Raw genomic sequence first — 22,181 nt, 5'->3', positions numbered from 1 at the left:
AATTTCGACGTCTTCTCGTAAATCCCATTCAGAAAACTTGATATCTACTTCGTGCTGCAGCAGCCTCAATGTCACTGAGCGCACGTCTTACTTGTGTCGTCAATTTAATCGTAAAATCCATTATTCAGTAAGCGAACATAGCCAACGATGTTTGTGGAAGTACTCAATCGTATTTGGTGTGTTTTGTTGAGAGATGATAATTTCGAAATTATAATGAGCCATCGACACATGGCCAAAATACTTAATTCCATCAATTTTGTGATTTCGAAAGTCTTTAAGAGACTTTTGGCATTTCGTAGATAGTTGTTGTTCCATCATTCGTGGAGGTCGAATATAATAATTGAGAATTTAATGGCGATTGTGTAAGGTCGATTGCGGACTCGATCGTTTGGCGTATAACGTGATTTAGTTCGTGAAACGAAAACAATTTTATCGGCATCGAAGTTCCTTTGATTTTCATTGAACAGATCCATCACTTTTGACTCGCCCTTCGTTTCATGCCGTCAATGTGAGCAGCGATGAAAATTGATTCGACGGATCACTTCGGTTCGATCTTCCATGAATGGTGCGCGCGTCCATCCGAGCTATTGGAAAGAATAGAAATTTTTGTAGTTCAAAGAAACGATCAAAGTAGAGTACTCATGGCCACGAGAGCGTTATTACGGGAAACGTGTCTTCGACTATGACGTAACGGAAAAATAGAGTTTCGAGGCGAGCGAGAAACGAGTCGATTGCGTAATTTGTCGCCCGTTTTATTCGCGCTAGGAACTGATAACAATCGAACTTCTACGTCAATGAACGCATCTATTTACTCAAAGAACAAATAAACTCTGAAATTGTTCGTTATACCGCATTTATTTTGACATTGTTTGAAATTAGGAAAAATACGGGAAATACCTCTGGGAACGGTATTTCCTGCCACGCAAAATGTGACAAATAACCCAGTTACTCGTGTACAGGAATTAGTGAACCTAAAATTGTGATCGACCGCACATATGCAACGATGGCCATTGTTCGCACTTACGAACCAGTTCCGTATAGCGATAAAGACTGTACGCAGCCGAACTCTTCATTACCAATTGTACATTTGTTATTGTTTCGACGAAAATAACAATTTCAATCAGTCCTTGACTTCGTGAATCGGTTTTTCAAGCTATATATGCTATAAAAACCATCGTAAAGTTCCAAACGACCCAGTCAAACTCTCAATGACCAAAAGTATTTTTTTTCCTGCACACAATGGAGAACATTTTTCATCGGTCCTCGACTCTGTAAATTCATTTCTAGCCGTACTGTACGAAATCACATGAGAAATACTATAACAAGCGCCGTAAAATATGCAAATAAATGAACTGTAAGCTGGTAGAATAACCGCAACAAAATAACTGAATGAATTGCAAAATTTTTACGTAAGCTCAGTCTACAGTCGTTTTTATACACTCATTAATAATGTATAACGCCGTAAATGGTGTAAATAAGAATAAGTGTAGCAGAAGATTGTTTGATTTTTTACAAATAACTCGCTGACGTAGATTGAAATAATGAAGAATTTCCATTGAGTGTAGTAAACAAGTCAGCGTAACATTGACTCGTATCACTGATAAGTGATACGTAAATTATGAGCCTAAGATACAGTCATATCACGTGGACATGTTGGTGGTTCGGAGGAGCGTGTGTATAATGTCACGTAGTCCATTTTCATCGGTGGAATCTTTGATCCAAAGCATTTATTATAATCGTCAAAGGATCTTTGCGGGAGTCTGACCTCTTGAGAGAGGAGCAGAGTGAGGGGAAACGGTTTACGACGAAGAAAGGAAACGACGCTTTTCATTAGTGTTTTGTAACTTGCGAATACGAGTGGCACCAATGCCAGCTTGTTTATGCAGGCAAAAATTAGCAAACCTCTCGCGAGACTACTTTTACCGTGGGCGCGAAATCAAGGCTCTTTAAACTTCGTATAAATTAGCGGTTCAGAATTGACGCGCACAATAAAGTAATGCTTGAGAAATAAATCATAACGCAAACGAAACTCTCCGTTTACCTTTCACTAGAGCTGTCGTGTTATTCATTGTTTAACGGGGTATTTTCTCAATTTCCCCCATTTCGAGTCGATCGCACAGTGGCAGAATCCGCAAAGTACTGTTTACATAAAGTGGCACGAATTAAATTTTTTGATATTTAAAAAGAACTCAAGCCCCGCGAAGATTTTGTTTTATCAATAAAAAGTTAGTCTTTTCGTCAATATATTGAACCTACGTTAAGGCACGGTCGCAAAGGTTAACGCCATCTGCGCAGTACATCGCTTTGAAAGAATTTTCAATGAAGCAGGATTTCCAGAGAATTGATTATTGTACACGTAGATGTTTGAAGAGTAAAATAGAGAGGAATAAACGCTTGCATACTCGCTATGCGGCCTTTTATTATCGTCGTTAAAAATCCACAATCAAACAACCGTTAATAAATCGCCATTACGAAATTTCGCGTTACAAGCCGCAAATAAATGACGGTCCTCTGTCCGGTCAACTCGCTCATGCTAACATACGCGAGAAACTTTTTTCCTCGGTTTCCACCTTCTGTATTTCATAGCTCTCACTTTTCTCCTCGGTGTGCATTTCAATTTAGTAGTATGTATCAGCCAATGTCTCGGTGTGATAGACCAATATCTACGACTTTTTAATATGCATAGACCACACTCAGTTTAGCAGGCAAGTATGTATTACACGAGCGTTTCATCGTACTAATGGCCCTAGAAATGTTGGCGTGTACACGCACCCAGAAGGACGCGCAGCATCTGCGAAAGTCTTTTGTCGTACAATGATCTCTCCAAGCGCGATCAAGAACTTCATTAAGAATGCGTGTTCTGCCGGACGTTCTACCATTATTGATTCATGAACATTCTTCTCTCGATTACCATGCGGCTCTCATTATTATTCGTTTAACAAGATTACGATAAGCAATTATGACATGTTTCGCTATGCGCAACGAAACATTAAGTAACCAAGTTTGTCATCAGTTTACCAATTTTCGATTGCCTCGTTCCAATTAATTGCTAATTATCAATTCAACCGTATTCAACTCTTTTTTTTTCAACTACCGTCACAAAACTACGAGAGAATGATGAAATTTTCAAGAAAATATACCGCCCTAATTAAGTCACAGATTGCATCAAGATAATGAACCGAAAAGTGTTTGCCTAACCCAAAGAATAAAGGATACGATCGACCCACATACATTTCGCCTACCACGTGAACAGCCACTAAGTGCTCGCTGATACCCGCTCGACTATATCCAATGTAAACGATGATTGCAACACAAACACACATATAGATGCATGAACAAGTGCATGACTTTTTGCGAATAAGACCGTAGTTCTTGAGCCGCTTAACCACCAGTGTTTAAGTGACTCCTATACAGCTGCGAGTCCCACCAACAACATTGGCAATGGACAAACTACCTAGGGTGAGAAATGCGAAATTACCAATGACCGTCTTCCACGCACTACACTATCTCGATACTTAGCTTCCGATGTATACCTATATCCACTCTATCTTTATAGTTGTAGGTCTCCGTTGCCAAACGCAATAGTTAGCGCATATTATCGGTGCAACGAAGAACAAACTTTAGAAATCGTTGTCTTACTGTTACAACATCGCAGAAGAAAGAGTGAAAGATGGAGGTACGCGGACAGTTTTATGTGACACGCCCGACAAGATTACTAGCGGATTAGTAGTCCTCAATTTGTTGAGAAATATTTCACCTCGATACTGCTCTACATATTGCTTATTTCGAACGAGATTATTATCATACTTGCACAATAACTTGTACCGATTTTATCGATCATTGGAGGAAAGATAAAAATTCTAGTTCATTTTACTTCAAACGGAGTTTTTTTTTATTTTTAAAATAGTCCTACGGTAGTGGTCAAAGGAAAAACCATCATTTCTCTTCACTTTTTTAAAGATTAGCCACTGTAATGACTCACGTGAAAAATTCGCTACACACCAAGATGCTTAAACGATCCTCTGAAAACTCTTCAAATTCTAGAGTGATGCGAGTCAAAACTGAGCCTTGAACGGTCCTTTCAGCAGGAGTGATTCGGACGATTTTTGTGCCGGTGGAATACAATTTGCAAACACATCGGAGCAGTTTTCCTCCTTCAAGTGAATCCGATTTTTGTGCTTGCCCGAGTGTACCAAACGTTCCCGTCGACCTTTCCTTGACGGACTTTAACGGTGTGGAGCGTCAATCATCAACCCCCTTTTCGCGGCTACTAAGACTACTTTTCTGACGTTTGTGGATAAATGTATGTGAGTACTCACAGTTTTTCCATTTCTATATTATCGTTTCATACGATTTTTTTGAATTATGTAATCGTTACGACACGTCGAAACTCGGAGTGCACTTGACATTCGCGATAGTGGTTCGTGCTACAGTGAGGTGGATATTTTTATTGCTTATAACTAATTATAATCAACTAACTCAAAAATTTAACTAACAAAAATCGAGAAATGGAGCATTTGTGCACTTTTCATAAAGGATTGAAAAATTCGATCATCCACTAACACGGTTAACGTTTAAAAATCGTCATAGGCATCGAGGTGGGGGGAGGAAGACCGATGTTCAAAAATTCTTGACTAAGAACTTAAGAATTTTGCATTATTCTCAAAAAAATGTTGAAAAATTTTTGCGGCAACTCAAAACTTTTTCCCCACCACCATCCACTTCGGTATTCGGACAACGATCGCTTTTTTGGGTGACTGAGATTCTTTTATTTCTTATGAAAAATTTACAATAATTTGATGCTTCGAAGATGACGGACCGGTTTTCGGACTCTTCGTGAAAAGGGCAGAATGTCTGATGAGTTACGTACGAAGTCACTCGATAGCGACTCGAGGTTATTGCCGGGAGATCAGTGACCGAAAGTCATCACTTGTGTTAATTTTTTCTCCGAAGAAAGGTCGTTTACGAAAATGAAGAAAATCTTCAAAGTTTTATGGGGCAATGATTATTTGATAGTACCATGAAATTTATTTTTCCTGTTGCACTGAATACGAAAGTAAAATTCAAATCGTTAAAAAAAATGTTCTCGCATTAAATTTTTCAAGAATATCCGAAGGATGTATTAATTAAATAATTTGACACATTCATATCCAGTTTCGAATTGATTTACATTTAATTGCTGTTCTTGCACATGGATTTGACAGAAGTCCTTCGAGCGCTGGTTGAATATTTTCTAGCCTGAGAGTTGAACTATCATGCAGAACCTGAAATCTCGAATTTACGTCACTGTTTGCGCAATACAGTTTTTTCCAGTACGACAGGGAAAAATTCTGTCGAAAAAATAAACTGAGGAAACAACTTCGCAGTTATTAACATCGAAAGCTGATTCAGAGGCTCAATATAACTGTGATCAACTTTCGTAGGTAAATAGAAAGAAAACGAACTTCGAAAAAGTCATGAAAAGATCTAAGCGCTCTCCGTATAATTATAATTATTATAAACTATTAATCAGTTCATTTACCAGGATTATTCAGTTTTTCATTCGATACTGAAACAAAATATTCAAATAATACGACGAAGTGATTTTACTGTTTTCGTGCATTTCCAGAATTTGTCTGAACCGTGCACTTTTGTCAGTGCTGAGTAGTCTGTACACAAAGCCAGCATTGAATCCGCGATGATAAATAATACAACATTGAAAAATTCTTCAAAAACAAACTTCCCACGAGTACTAGACTGATGGAAAAAAAATTCAATTTTTTTCTTGTGAATTCATGTGCTATAATTAGATATCGATAAAACAAAATTTCCGCAATAAAATTTCACTCGATCGAGTAATATTTGGACATCAGTGTATTGACGTTTACGATTTTCGATGGAGCTCAAATTTTTAGAGAATTTTTTTATTCGAACGTAGTTCAACTCCAGCACATGAATGCACGAGAAAATGAAATGAAAATTTTCGTTCGCGTCAGTCTCAGTATTAACAACAATCCAAACTCCTTCCAAGCTCCGTCCGTTCCCTTCGTATCAATGATGGATCTCGATTCAAACAGTAGCACCTTCACTAGCGATGTAATTACTGTGAAGATTCGATCTTTGTCGCAGTTCACTCTTCTCCAAATCGTGCACCTCAGTTCATCACAAAGATATAAAAAGCGTGAAAAACACGTTTCTGAGCAGTACTCACGAGCGGAACTAAAATTCTTTATCAATCCGGGTACGTTTGAAAGAGGTAAAAACGGTAGAACGAAAAAATGAATAAAAAAATATAGTCACAAGTGGATCAATGAAACCGGTTCAACGAGTATTCGTATTTGATGTTCTCCTACACAAATCCTCTTTTTTTTTTATTTTTCGCTAGAAATGTTCACGCTTGCTTGAAAAACCCGTCAAATTACTTAGGATCTACGAAACAACATTAAATCGACAGAACCGTTTCGATGTGGAATGATAAAAAGTCTTAGTCACAATTTTTCCCGTTTTATATCTCAAGAGTTTTCGCAAAGTTCAAGGATTCTCTGACTCCAGAAGATTTATTGTCAAAAAAGTAAGTCTATGAGGAAAAATATTGCGAGATGGAGGCATACTCGAACATCAGTAATGAAACGACGAAGGTGTGCAATAAGAGGAAAAGAGGGAAGGCTTCTTGCACAACGATGGCATTCTCCGCTGATCTCTCGACCTGTTCGTTTAGTTTATGGGTTTCATTTCCAAGGTCACCAAGCAGGGAATCACGTAGAAAGGATGACAGGCAAATACTCAAAAATTCAAATCATCGATCGTATTTTATATTGTGCAATTTTGGCCTACGCTCATACTTTCTGATAAATCATCTTAGACGAATCATCCTAAAAGCATTCGCTATGATATTTTTACGAGAAAAATTATCCTCCATAATTTTTCAAGTGTTTGCAAACATATCAATGTTATCTTAATTGACGTATCTCACGCACGTACATTTTTTTGAATTTTCAACAATTATCCAGTTATAATGTAACAATGTTTAAGAAAATACAACCGTTATCAGATGACTTGAATAATCGAGGGGTTCGTTACAGCATTGACGATCGAATAATTTATTCAAGGAAAACATTATTGTCAGTTGCGCCACAAGCATTCGTTCGCGAATGTATTACAAAAAATCTTTATTGTATGCTCTCGTATGAAATAAGTGACACGCATGATTTATTTATCGATCGGCAACCGAATACGATACTAAAAAGTGATCGGCCTCTGTGTTTTCCTGACAATTAATTCTAATATATTGTTTATATGATCCTCGAGTTTGAATAAGTTGCTCGTGCGATTGAAAACTAGTTACAAAAAAAAAATACTGAGCTATCAAGCTGTCAAATCAATAACCGATCCTTAACTCATCAGTTTAAACGCATGTCAAGATTTTGTAAACGTGATTATTTTTGTGTCAGCCAACCCGTCAAACCGTTACTACAGACAAGATGAGAGGCTTGATGTCCATAGAAAAAGTTGCGGCGTCAGCGATGGGTGTGTGCAGTAGGTGCGTAGGTTCAGCGATCTTCCAAGTTTAATAATTAACCTTTGGACGAGGCCAGTACATGGATGGGCGACCGTACAGCTATGCATCGACCTGCGCATCAATCGCTGTGCAGGAAGCAGTTTTTCTGTGTTTCTGCCCCAACTAGCGAGAGCTTAGTAAAAATACTGTTTCCGCAGTTTCCTTCTTCCTGCGGCGGGCAAGTCTGATGGAGTGGCGCACCAAGAAAAATTGTATGGGCCCGCACACTTGCAGGAGCGAGGAGAGAATTTTTTTTGGGGAATTTACATTATTTGAGAGCTCAAGAAATTCAAAGACTCGATTACGCTTAAGCAGTGGGGAGATTATATTGATTGGAAACATGGCTAATCAACAGAAATTCAATAACGATGTTACGTCCCCGGGAACTTATCGGAATTAGAGAGAACGCAACACAGGTATGACTTCTCTTTCGGGTCAAGACAATCAAGTCCTTCACCCAGGGACGGAAGCCTCGTCGTTTGGTATGGAAAGAATGTCGGGGGAGGACGGTCCGTTACGTGTGTCGGGGCTTGATAATAAGGGACGTTATAAGAGAGGAATTAGTTACTCACGTCGGTTAGTTTTCCGGTGGTTTATTATTCCCACTAATGCTGCACAACACGGTTACAAGTTCACACCGACGCACGTACATTTTTAATCACAATTAATATCCCGTTTTCTTTATTTCCGGGTAAATAAGGTACTTAGTGGTTGCAGGTACAATTTCTGAATTGTATGTAATCGAGGTAAGAGTTCACAGAAAGGCGTTGATAACTTCAACGAGGAGTGTTATTGGGTTAATGTAACTATGACTTGGGACTTGGTGAACGGGGGTACCCATGAAACAGAGCCTCTGGCTGACACGCTGATAAGAAGTAGAAAGACTGGTAAGTCTCGTGAACTGTGAGCTTTGAACTCTGACGAACGAACTGCTGGACTCTGACGGACGAACTGCGTCTCCGAGGTGTAATACAGGGGGTTTTATACTTGTTACCCTTCTCTAAGGGTTCCTCTGTCCAGTGGTGTCCTTCTGCAATTTCTCCAATGGTGGGGAAAATTCTCTTTTTGCGGATTCGTGGATAAGGTTGTGGTCTGATCTCTTAAGTGTTACCCCTCTCTAAGGGTTACTTTGTCCGGTGGTGTCCTTCTGGAATTTTTCGATGGTGGGAAAATTCTTACTTCTGATTCGTAGGATTGCAATAAAATCGTGGCCTAGTTTCTCCGAGTATTACCCCTCTTGAACGGGTGTCTCGTTAATTGGTGCGTAGGTGTCATCGATAGTCGCCTATGCCTTGTGTCGCGACTTCCAGTCTCCAAGTTATAGGGGGGTATTAGTTATGTTCTTCTGTTCATTGTATTATGATAGGGGTTTTATAGGGGTATGGTAAGGGTTTTTTGATTAGATTTTTTCTTTTACTCTATTTGGGGTCGCTTGTTTGTAAATTGGTTTTCTTTTGGTCTTACTATAATGGTGATGAAAAAGTATTTATCGTCCCCTTCACGATGACAGGGAAAAAAGGTTGATCAATACTTGGGTCTCTGTTAATAATGAATATCGTTTTCGAATTGGATGTAACAACGACACGATTTTACAATAAATATAACTTCCCAATCGTTAATGATCCATCGATTGATCCAATTTTTTACCATTGCACGTGAAAACGTTCGATTAAAAACAAAAAATTGATCGATACATTGCCTTTCATTGAATTTTTGGAGGCTAGTCACGGACTTTGATCACTTTCCAGCTCAAAAAAATTTCACTTTTTCGAGTGCTCCTCTTTGCGCGGTTTTGTCGATGGCGCTCGTGTACAAGTGCAAAGTAAAATTCATCCGAACTCTTCACGCCCTGAAACACACCTCTGGCGATAATGCTGTTGTAATGAGCGATGCGTTGCAACGGTATTGATGTAAATGTTTCCCCTCTCTTAATACTTTGAGGTACTACTAGCTTTGATGAATTATTGATGAAAGAATAATATAAGAATCGAAAAGAGCGAAGAGAAACTTGAAGCAGATGTAATCGTGCTTGTGCGATCGTCGAGCCGTGATCATTCGGAAGGCAGAGTCTGTGTGAGCATCTCCGTAGTGTAAATTTTCTACGTCATGTATACACAGCCATTCAGGAAGACCGTCATGAACGTATATGTCTGCAGACATGAAGTAGTCACCTCAGTCTTCACACGCACCGCCGTATCGTAGGATTGGTAAGGTGGTGCGATGGTGAATCGCACAGTTACAACGACTGACCGGGACGACGTGGCTCATGCAAAGACATGGACTGGTGGCCTGGATTTCACTCGACGTATACCCGGTGCATATACCGGACCACGCGTTAGCTTTTTTCTCGCGCTCACAAACCTCTTCCCATATTTCCAATGTTTCAGAGATATCGAATTCTACATATGAGCGAATCAATGGGATTTCGATACAGCAGTTGTGTAGGTTATATAAATTTATGAATGGTACTATGTCACACTATGGGGCATGCACTGTACCGAGCGCTTCGCGGATGAGAGCGTTCTCGGGGCAATGTCCGAGACATCCTTGAACTACCCGATCGGGAATTCGGACCGACCCGGTTGGGACATAAAGAATGCGTTTTTTAATGCATTACGGGTGACTCGAGCAATCTCTTTGCTCTTTTCATGTGCTATCCTTTCATCTTGGATGTCTCAGAAAAAACTTCGAAGCAGTAAAAGCGACGGGATTGCAATAGAATCCTTGCTGGTTGCAGATTTTTATGCTCTACTGCCATCAGCTGGGCTCGAACTTGATCCTGTTTCCGATTTGTTTCGTACGGTGGTTTCTATTATTGAATGTTATTGATGTATAAATCGACAGGTGATTATTTGCAGCATCGAACTTTATCGAGAGTTAATCACACCTCATAATCCATCGAAAACTTGAGTCACAAGAATCGACGGGGATGAATTATAAACTGTCAATTAAGGTAGATCATGCCCGAAGGATCGTATTTTATGGGTGTCTAAATTGGGTCGATTTTTACTCCTTAATTTAGGATATAATCACTTCAAATTAATGTCAGAGTTATTCATTCGAAATTGTAAATAAATTTTTTCAAATGATTTTTTGGCGAATGGAATTACAAGCCATTCATTAATCGGGATTCCATCACTGACCGAACCCGAAATTTTACTCACCCCTGGCGAAAATACTATAGTTTTTTATGTAAAAAATCGCATTAGAGAGTGTAAAGGGAAAACACAGGAAAATGGATCAAGAAAAAAGTATTAATAAAAAAACAGAAGGCTAGCACAGGAATGGGCCAAGCCAAGAAGAAACAAAATGCCGAAATAAGCAAATGCGAAGTCATGCGAGTGTTCATTACCAATTTCGTTCAATCTTTAGGGTAATATATTTTTATTACTAGTAAGACAATCGTCTCGAATTTTTTCCCAAACCTTCGTTAAATACTTCATTGTTATTGTATACTTTTTCATAAACTTCGTAAGAAGCGTTTATTTGATACATGGAAAGATAAACGATTTTTTACCCGTAGTCCCTACAAACCCTGTGGATTTTTCTTCGTATTTAAACACGTTTATCTCAATAACCAATAAGACGAACCCCTTAAAATTTGATATGCGTGTCAGTCGATTAGCCATTTAAACTCTGTGTAAATTTCAAGACTTTCTTAAGAAAATCGTTTCGTGCATGAACTACCTTAATGTAGTTCATTATACGAAATTTACACTTTATTGGATGCAAAGTTTGATAGAATTGAAAGTATAAAATCTTGGGCAAAAGTAGTTAATTTATTTCGTAGCACGCGACCCTTGTCATTTTCCCAGGTTTTACGCTCGCACTAAGTTGGCCAGGTCGATGTAACAGCGTGTTATTGGTTTTCCGCCACGCTTTCTTCCTGCTCGCATTTCTCCACAACGAGACTCGATACACCGCTCAAGGATCCTTGCTTCTTATACGTTCGAGTCTGGCATGACGCTATACAGGTTCGACAAAACGGACCTCGCATAATGGAGTAGTTGTTGAGACTGAATATTTATATCTAGGTACGATGGAAACGTCGTGCCTTAATCTTAGATAGAGGCTCACAGGCATGCAGTCAGCAAAACTAAAGCAATTTCTATATATATTTAATGCAGTGTAAATTGCACATGAGACGCGCTCGAGTAAAGAAAAATAATAATTCTTCCTCGTGCAAGGTTGATCACAAACCCATGAAAATTTTATGATTCAAATCTGCGGGATGAAACTGAATAAATCGTAATTCGTGTCACACGAATTACGATTTATTCAGACATCGTCGAGAATATTTCTTCGTTCCAATTGTCGCAGTCGCGATGCAATTTTTGCTAAACAAACCATTTCACAAGTATTCGAATATATCACATGCTAAATTCGTTTAGCATAAGAAGCCATGACTTTCGCATAGACGATCAATCGGCAAACATAAAAACGATTCCAAAGTCGCAAGCTGTAGAGTAATAAACTCAGCTATTCAATTTACGCTCTAAGAAATAATTCGTTCGAGTTCAAAGCTTACGCGCGTCACTTGTACATAATTAATTCAAATAACTAAGGAATTCGTAGTACTCTTATAATAACAGATAAACTGAAGGATGATCTGAAATCGTCAGAATTGAATAATGTTTTCAACTTCGCCTCGTGACATGTACTTTTTTCAACAAATTCTCGTCGTATAATAAAAACATTATTTATCACTTTTCAATGCACCGTGGACGACGACAATTACGGAAGATCACACACGTACGATAAATTATGAGAAAAATATCAACCGCCACACGTAACGGTTTTTGCCTATCGCAATGACTGACAAACACGATATGTACGTAGGAAAGGTGTACGTAATGTGCACGATAATGGAAAACTAGCGGCCAAGATTCCTCGGAAATCTGGGTATCCCCCCAGAATCGTGTCAACTGATTTTTTTTCTGCCTCGCCAATTAAGCCTTCCACGTTATATGTCTTTCAGCGAACTTTGTCATATGCTTTTATTAACATTTTTTTTCATAACGACGATTCATCGCGAAAAATGAATACTAAAATACGGAAACTACAAAGAAAAAGTAAATGAAGAAGCCTAACATCGCACCTTCCATTAACTGCATGTATTCTATGCAATTATCACACTACCAGCCGCTGTTCAATCTTCTTAAGCTTCGTATATACATCGGAAAATAGTCGACTTATTTCTCGCTTCCTTTCTTCTAAATATTCTTCATATTCTTCATATTTGCAATCGACACTGAAGAAAAGCATTGGTAAATTTGACTCACCAAATGCGATCAACAAAAATGTGTTAAAACATCGAATTTAGTTAAATTTGAACACGTAATAGTTGATATAATAAAACCGACTTGGTTAATGTAACCACATAGTTCTATCGATGAACTATTTCATATTTTTCAATCCAACCCCATTTCATTAGCCAAATTAGCAACAAAAGTGTATAGAAAAATTATCCTTATTCTCTGGTTGAAAAACTTCAAATTAAACAATCAAACTTCATTAATATTTTGTTGGGTTAATATCAAATGTGGATGCGAATTAAAAAAAAAATGTGTGGTTTCAAAATCAGTCAAATTGGTGAGTTAAAAAAATTTCATATTAGTTTCGCCAGCCGTTATCGAGGTTTGGGTTGAACCAATTGATTTTTATTTTTAATATACCAATCCTTTTTTTCAGTGCACAAATGTCTCGACGCATCGATCCTCTCATTTCACCAACCCCATGAGTCATGCCACGTCTAATTTATTCCATCGACCATAATCGCGTATCCGCGAACTCATTGTTCAAATCTCATGAGCCGATGATCGCGTGAACGGGATGCAGTTAATATCTCAAGAACGAGAGGTCGTCTCTGATCCAAGATAAAAAAGTTTGAATGAAGAAGTCCACTAGACGAGGCGGAGAATTCATGCGGTTAAACATTATCCGCTTCTCATTTGTGGCTGAATATATGGTGACTCGTAACGAAAGGGAAAGATTTTCCAGCGTCTCGCGTGACCGGGATTACAAGTGCTCGCGTTCAACACAATAACCTGTTACCACAGAATGTCCAACGACGTTGATGTCCACCATAGGACGAAAATGTGGAGAATACGCGTGTGTACAACGTGTCTTTATGCACATACAAGTTCTTGTCCAGCTGTTGAGAATGTAACGGGTTACGCGTCCGCGAAGATCTTCCAAGAGTTCCATGTGCACGAGCGAGCAGTGCATTACTTGAAGAAGAAAATTGGATGTAGAGGAAAACGCGGATGTATTACACGTTTCACTTAGACACGCTGAATTTGTGAGGATACTTTTAAATATGTGTGAATGTGTATTTATGCATGAGTATTAACAAATGTATGTGTGCGAATGCATGTCTAGATGTACGTAATAAAGACGTAGCGTATCAATAAGTGTAGAGAGTATATGGAACAGCGGAGCGCTGCACCAGCTCACAATCCCTCATACCTAACGTCATGATTACTTCCTCGTCTCTCCACGCGCGGTCTTTTATGATTACGTGAGTGCGGATTGATCCGAGAGTTCAATCCTCGCGTATCCAGCATTGCTTTACAACTGGGAGAGAAGAAAGATACGTGAAACTTGTACGCGCATATTGAGAGATATGTAACGACTAGCGCGCCAAAGGGAAGACTCTCCTGACATTTGCAAAGAATTCCCTTGATCGAGCGAGCAGTTATGAGTAAAGACGCGGAAGAGAGGCGTCGAAGAATCGATAAACCTCATAATATTTGCGTTATTATTACAACGAGGCTTTTTCGGTGAGGGTTCATCGCTTATTTGTTACGTGAGATACTCGAGAAAGACTTTCGCCCATTTGCAAGCATAGACTTTTACGAACTGGTGGGTGTGCATGTGTGTGTGAGCATGTGTAATCGCAGGGGTGATCGAATCAACCGGTTTATCATAAAATTTACCAACACACAAAAACACGCACACACACACACGCTCGAAAGAGAGAAATTCTGCTCAATGATTATATAGACTTTGTTTCTCCTCTAGGAGGAGATTGATTCTACACGCCTCGAGCAAAGTGCACGAGGAAACTGACCAAAGTGAAACGACGAGAGATCGGTAATAAAAGAGAAGATTTGGGATACAATGTAATAATGATGTAACGAAGAAACGATTCGTAACGTCTGGTTATGTATTTTACAACTCTCCCTGTAACACTCATTTTCATCGATGGTTGATCTACTGTATCATCGATTTTTTTAAATTTCAATCGCTCAGGACGAGCCCCACGACTGGTGCCCTACTTTTCACTCTCCAGTGCACAAACTGCGTCGATTTCGAGTTTGTACTGTCTGTTCGATCATAAAATTACTTTGGATCAATTGCCATACAAATCTCTTTGTTTTTTCGTTACCGATAAAACACATTTCAAATCTAGAAAGTTTGTGGATTTGAGAAACAACGAAAATGTCAGTTTTTATTTCTTTCAGTGATTATGCATCCAACGACGATCCCACAACTATTTTCATCACGGGAAAAATAAATATTTAGAGAGCTTATACGAACGCGAGTATTGCTCTTCCTGACAAATGGGATATAACCAGTATTCGTATACACGTGCTTAAACCGATAAAATTCGTACCCCGTTCGTGTATCAAGTTCTACGTATTTAACCGTATAAATATTTTGTACGTGTGAATAAGTTTATTACACATATAATATACTTACATATGAGCGCTCGTTGCGCGATATGAGGAAGCTGTGAAAGTTACAAGGTAGTAATATCAGGACGAAAAAGAATATGAGTGACGATCAACCGACAGTAATCACGAGAAGGCGAAATGAAAAAAGGAAAACCATCGATATTTTGGAATAGCGTGTGCTCCATCATGAAGATTAATGTGTGAGAGAAAAAGAGAGAATCAGAGATAAAGCTATCGATAAAGTTATCGATCCAAAATCGAATAATATGGGATGAGTGCTAATAGTCCAATGGACACGACGACACACAAAGATGTAAGAGCAAATCAAAGCTCAGTTCTTTCTGGCCTCACAGATCATTGTTCTTTTTTTTTTGTCTTTCCTTACGTTATATGTATTGGAAGTGCAAGTTGATTATACTTCCTGTTGTCAATACGTCGCGACACACTTCCTAGTGTGCGAAACAACTCAATACGTGTGACAGTAGTCCATGTCGGTGGTACGCTTATACGGGAATGTACCGAGGTTCCGATCGATTTATTACTATTGACATTCGAAAGATTTCCACTTGGAAAAAACATGAATTACACTCGCATAAACGAGAGTGGGGCTGGAATTTGGTTTGTTGTGTCTCAAATCCAAACTCCGATAATAATTATACGATTTGGTAAAAAATCATCTTTCTTTGAAGAATTAAATATTAATTGAAAAAAAGATAATCTTCCGTATACGCACGAAATGAGGAAGTGAATGAAATTGATCTCGATTTATGATTTCCGCGGAACCGCCCGATGGTGTGTGGTCGAAAGTATTACTATGTGATATCACACAGCAGTAGCGTGCTGAGGGGAAAGTTATTTTTGAAATAGTGAGAATAACATCGATTCGAGATCCTAGAGGCATGAATACTGAATGATCTCCGAAAAGTATGCATTAATGCAGCACAGATTAGCAGAGCGGTGAGAGGATTTCACAAAATAAACGATATTCCAAGCGTACATTCGTTCTGAAAAAGGTGAGAGTTCACAATCGAATTCAGCTTGCGAAAGGTCGAAATATTATTTACATAAATGCGTCTGCTGGATAGCGTTGATCGGTCGAAAAAGTTCATTCATGAATTTTCCATTCATAGAGCCCGCAATAATTGCTGGTCGATCGTGAGAAATTGTTAAGCTGAGGAAAAGCGTGTTGAAGAAGAAAAAATGGAGTAACGAGAACGCGAGAAGAACATAAATGATAGTTGTAAGCTTCCTTCGATGGAGCCTGCTGGTCGCAGTGAAAGATTCACGCAACAACCACTCCGTTGCGTGATCGACCGAGTGTGAAACGCGCCCAGAGATACTTCCTTCTATCTTGTATCTCCTCTGATTTCGATTGATTCTTAATTCAGTTGAAATAATAATAAGCCGTAAACTATAACGGCTTTTGAGAGACGCATTTGTTCCTTTATTTGTACCTAATCAACGAGACAATTGGCATGTATCTTTGTACTAATTGGAGTTAACGGAAATATTTATTTCACATGAAAATAGATAAAAGTAGCGAAAAATGGGTGGAGATTACGTAAACGTCAGGTATCACCAGCACGACGAGAGCGCGGTAAGGCAGCGATATAAAACGAGTTCCGCGTATCCCGCGGTTGAATCTCGATACCCGCGTATATCTACTTCCTAATACCGCGATATATTCAGCGTAACGCGAATGGTCGTGTAATCAATATAGACAAATATTCGCATCGATCAATCGCCCACCAGAATAAGGTAGTCGGGGGATGATATTTGGAAACTGGAAGAATGATCGTCGGTTCGCTGATTGAAAAATCAAAATGTCGACCACTTGTAACTATGGCATGAGAATATTTAGCAAAAAAAGGCAAAAATGTTGAAGCTGGAAACTTACCGGAAGCGTATGCGACGAGTATGCACGAATGAGAGTTCGAGGGCTGCTACAGGTCCATTACTAAACCTAATCCTCGATAACACGTGGAAAATGTTGCGCCGCACCACTTACAATCGTTGTCGAAACTGTTCGATAAATCGAGAATGGAGTTTTGAGAAGTATTATAATGAGTATAACCCCGACGATAGCGATGGAAAAATCGTCAATTTTAGACGAATAAAAAAGCGATGAAATCCCTCAATGATAATGTAACATGCGCGCACCGAAACTCGGGGAAGGATTTGAAAAATAATTGTTTGATAATCGAAAAAGAAGGCGAGAAGAGATGTTGGTCGTTCAGTGGCTCGAGAACGACTTGTCGAGCGTGAGAGAAGGCGCGAGCTACAGGCGAGACGAAGTGAGATCAAAGAAGTGACACTTTTCGTTGGGGGATGCACGATGTGGCCATCGTCGAAGAGGAATCCGTATGTAAGTTGCCGCGGGCCAGTTGGCTCTCTATATTAACTCGTGGTTGCGAGTGTGTGCGTTTACGTATATGCCGCAGCTACGGAGTGTCCCGACGTGACGTCGTCCGAGTGAGAAGACGAATCGCTGTCCGCCGGTGGGAATATCTCCGCGTGCTTTTTTGTATTTTAACTATTGAAAAGCGGCGTCATCCTCGTTTCATGAGCTTTTTCATCGGCCAACGAGTTTTTATCGAATAACAGGCAGCAGGTGGGGCTTCGACAAAAAGCTCTGCACGTATAAGAGAAAAGGGGCCTCCGGAGCGAAGATTACCAGCAATCGAATCTTTCATTTATCAATTATATAAGAACCGACCACGAATATGACAACGAGGATGACGAGGACTCGAGGAACTGCACCACTCGTGTGTGCCTCGCACACGTCCCGTTCACGATGTTGTTCACCGATGAACTGGTCCGGACATTCCAAGAGGCTCGTTTCCCTGCTCAGCACGCGAACCAGTGCAAGAAGTTGGGCCCCACTTCTGTCTTTGTAACTTGTGTCCGTTCGTTCGCATTAACTCATACACGTTCACTCATACCTTGCTGACCGGTGCATAAGTATATACTGACCCAGCAAAGTTAAAGCACATCGAACGGGGTGGGGGTCTCAGGAGAGTCCTGCTACCTTTCGAGGGGGGACTCTCCAATGTGTTCCTTTCGAGTGCGTCTCGAGGAAGGTAGGGGCCCAATTTCTCCCCCCAATCCTCCCTCAAAGTTCTCATTTCTTTTGCCTGTAGACATTAGCTACCCCCCCACTTACCAGGGTCTACATCTGTGGTCTAAAATAGTCTGGATGCATGTATCCGATGCTTTACGTTTACTCCCCACGTTACTTTGACTGCATGTGTACACAGAGATCCGCAGGCCTAATACCCAGCCGCCACTGTCCAGTTAGATCATTTTTCTCGAGACCGATCGTTGCTAGTCAGACTTACGTCATACCGAAGAAAGTTGTATAATCTACGCTCGCGAATATTTCCACTTTTCTAAATGATGTAAATTGCTGTTCTCACAGCTTTTCAATACTTTCGAGCACGATGATTTTCTCAACCCTCTGATCTCCGATACTTAGCTCATTTAACCATTATATGCTGCATGCCTCGGGATACCGATTATCATAAAGCATAGATTTATGTACGCGCATGATGTAAGTGCCAAGTGTGTCAGCATCCGCAAGATTCTTCCTTTTAAAATCTACTCGGAAAAGCAACAACTTGGAGAGTTTTGGCGGACTCACCGAGTCTCAAACTAGCCCAATGTGGTCTGACTTCGGTCGAAAAATGAAAGGAGGATCAGATAAAAGGAGCTAAAGAAATAAGGATCACGCGAGACGAGAACCTTTCTCCTCGAAATTATCGAGCCAGCCAAACACGAGACGTAGGAGCTTGTTTCTCCTCAATTTTTATCCGTTCGGCTTTGCTCAAGTATTTGTTGGATAAACTCAAATGGCTTAATGTGCAGCACACGCATATCAACATCAAATTAACTCGAACCGAAACATCGGCGAAACTTCCTCCTCGCACTCTTTCGTTTTTCTTTCATTTCATGTGACATTAACTATCTTTGGAGTAAAAGAAACTGTTTGGGTAAGATATTCGACGACACTGGGCGAATGTATATTTGAAGCAACGCATTTAAAATTCACACGGACGAAACGTTTCCGGACATGCAGCTTTCGAACCGGTAACACTGGACTGGAGACCGATCGACTCTAATTGTCGTCGCACACTCCTTGAAAGAGATAAAAAAAAAAAACAATACACACTTGAGCATTTCTCGAGAAGGTTAACATCTGAACTTGACACTCGGAAGATATTACGACGCATTGAAACCATGTTAAAAATAAGCACAGCTCGAACTTGATAATCGCAATAACAAAATCCCGAGAAACACCGATATCCGAACAATTTCTCGGCCCGTTTCGACTTCACCAATTACGACTTGGAAAACCGCGAGAGAAAAAAAGACAAGTACGCTTTTCGACACACCCTGATACTCGCATATATCGATGAATACAGAAATAACGCTCGCTTTCTACACTTTACATCTTTCAAGAAATTAACCGAGATTCCGTACGACACGAATATGAGGAAATTCAAGTGTAAAAAACTTTTGATAGTCCCGTTTCTCGATGAAGGACGCACCGATACACACACTCACACGTAAGAAACCCCCGCTCGCCAATACTCCCGCCATTCTTGATACTTTCTGACACACAGATCCGATCGACATCAGTACTTTCTACTGCATATCTCCGGAATCACACAAACACGTACACGGGGATACGTGCACGTACACTAATATACTTTACATCTCGTTGCTCTCCCACTTCAGGAGTGATGAACAATCCGCAAAATTAATTCTACAGTTTTTCCGTACCGTATAAACTTTGCTGATGGTTATATGAGCAATAACATTTTTTACGTATATCCAGTGACGTTTTTGAGACGCACTCTCTCTTCTCCACGAGTCGAAGAAACGCGGAGGCGGGGACACATTTTATCGGTATTCTTAACCTTATTCAATGGTGATTTTTGAGTATAGGCTACTGCGTTGTTCGATAAAGGTGTCAGATATTATTGGTTTTTTCTTTTGAATTATTCTAAAGTTTCGTTTAAATTGAAGATCTTAAAGAATTATTTGTAAAACGAATCATGTCGATCCGTTGGACCAATCCAATGGGGGTTTTCAAGCTCAAAAAGTGGTTGAACAAACTTTAAAAAGTGGTACACTCGACCATTGGTTGTTGTCACGAAGGTAACGTGAAAACGGTACCGAGTGCACCTTCGCCAAAAACACTCGACTAGAAATACTTGAGACTCACACTTTTTCGTGTGTCGTTGCGTGCTTAAAGCAGATGAATTTTCACCACAATGGTTGACAAAAAAATGACATTTCTGTCAAAAACTAAAGTCTCATTCGGAGCTCCTGATATGTGAAGGAATCATGAAGAATGTGAACGACATCGGTCGGCCCAATTTCAAAATGAAGGAAAATCGATTTTTAGGAATTGAACTTTTTGCTTGAAAGTTTCTGTGCAAAACGGTAGCGTTTGAGGATACCGCGCCGCAGGTGTGTATCGCTTTTTTCGCTCGTTTTTTTTTCAATTCAACATTTTTCACGCCCTTAATTTATAGTTGTAAGTGGACCTATTCCTGCAGATAAAACTCCATATGGATTGTGCAGCTAAAGCTAAATGACGCAAAAATCTCTTTTTAAAAAGACTATCGTCGAAATACATGAGATCATATACCAAGCAACGCGGAGTCAATGGGATTCGCGCTACATTCGGATAGCCCGGCAGGCATTAACGGAAGTTATATGCGCCATTACGACCTATTCATTCAGAGAACTCGATAGCAAAGCATTTTTCGACGAGATGCAAACGATTCTCAACTGATTTTAACAGTGTACGAGCAGTGGTCAATGTCGCGGTGTTGGAATATGGGTCAAAAACATGGATGATGCGAATATTACCGTAGAAATGACAGTTCGTTAGCTTTTTGAGATATTCACATTATTTCGCGTTAATTGTTTTACACGTAAGTCAACTGCGATTAACATTGAAACGTAGCTGATTTTCAACTTTTAGTTGAACGTAAAACTTTTCGAATTAAGTAGTTATACATATTTCATTAGTTTATTGAATAAAACTATATAGTGAAGGTCATTCGAAATACCAGAAGCAAGGACGTGAATGAAGAATGCTCAATTATTGAGAATTTTATCGCTCGCGACAATCGATTGATGTTAAATTTTCATGTGGTAATATTCATTTATATCTGTCGCAATAAAATCATTACAGAAATCAATGAATAACTTGATTGAACGAAACTTCACCGTGGATTATTGAACGTAAAATTTCATTGATTGATTCAATAAGAAAATTCACCGAATTTTGACCTTTGAACTTGCTCTTCGCAGTACTTCTTCGTGGGTGTAAACAACGAAGCGTCAAAAGAAATTATTATTTAACGCAAGAGCCACGTACGTAGTTAAAAACGATGCATACGAAAATTTGAGAGCATTAAACCCGTTAACATTCATTGATTATATTTGGCAGTGTGCCTCTATAATGTGCAAACCAATTATATGAAAATGGATGTCTGACCAACAGATGACTGCGTTGACCCGTGAACTTTTTCACACAGTTCCCATTGAATTCAAATCCTTGCATTGGAAAAGCCATTATTCTTATCAAGTTTTTAAAAATATTTTTAATAAAAGTGGAATTCAAATGAACCAATAAAAATTTAATGGTTGCATAGCTCGGCTAGAAAAAATGAAAAAGTGAACATTTTAACGTAGATCATGCCCGAAGAATCGTATTTTATGGGCGTCTAAATTGAGTCGATTTTTACTTCCTAATCAAAGATATTATCACTCTAAATTAATGTCAGAGTTATTCATACAAAATTGTAAATACATTTCTTCAACTTATTCGGTTTTAGCGAATGAAATTCCAAGCCATTTATTAAACGGGGATCCATCACTGAACCCAAAAATTCATTCGTTCCTGACTAAAATATTATAGTTTTTTGTGTAAACAATCGCATTAGAGA

General features: G+C 39.3%; 2 protein-coding genes across 3 annotated transcripts in view; one reads left to right on the top strand and one right to left on the bottom strand.

Annotated features, from left to right (window-relative positions):
- sit (stuck in traffic) overlaps nt 1-22,181 on the bottom strand; it is a 74,645-nt gene that overhangs the window by 6,521 nt on the left and 45,943 nt on the right. Inside the window, exon 1 of one of the 2 annotated variants that reach the window (XM_043433168.1) lies at nt 17,114-18,047. The exons of the other annotated variant lie outside the window; for it this stretch is intronic. The gene's annotated coding sequence lies outside the window, so the exon portion shown is untranslated. Of the gene's footprint in view, nt 1-17,113; nt 18,048-22,181 lie in introns of those variants that run through there. 2 annotated transcript variants of the gene reach the window in all.
- Nucleotides 3,579-22,181, top strand: part of LOC122418982 (elongation of very long chain fatty acids protein AAEL008004-like) — a 63,059-nt gene continuing 44,456 nt past the window's right edge. The window contains exons 1-2 of the mRNA XM_043433170.1: nt 3,579-3,676; nt 4,045-4,307. Coding sequence (XP_043289105.1) covers nt 4,302-4,307 — 6 coding nt within the window. The 5' untranslated portion in view covers nt 3,579-3,676; nt 4,045-4,301. The remainder of the gene's footprint in view (nt 3,677-4,044; nt 4,308-22,181) is intronic.

The sequence above is a fragment of the Venturia canescens genome, chromosome 1, assembly GCF_019457755.1.
Source record: "Venturia canescens isolate UGA chromosome 1, ASM1945775v1, whole genome shotgun sequence".
In the NCBI taxonomy this organism is placed as follows: domain Eukaryota; kingdom Metazoa; phylum Arthropoda; class Insecta; order Hymenoptera; family Ichneumonidae; genus Venturia; species Venturia canescens.
This window is presented reverse-complemented; position numbering and strand designations above follow the sequence as displayed.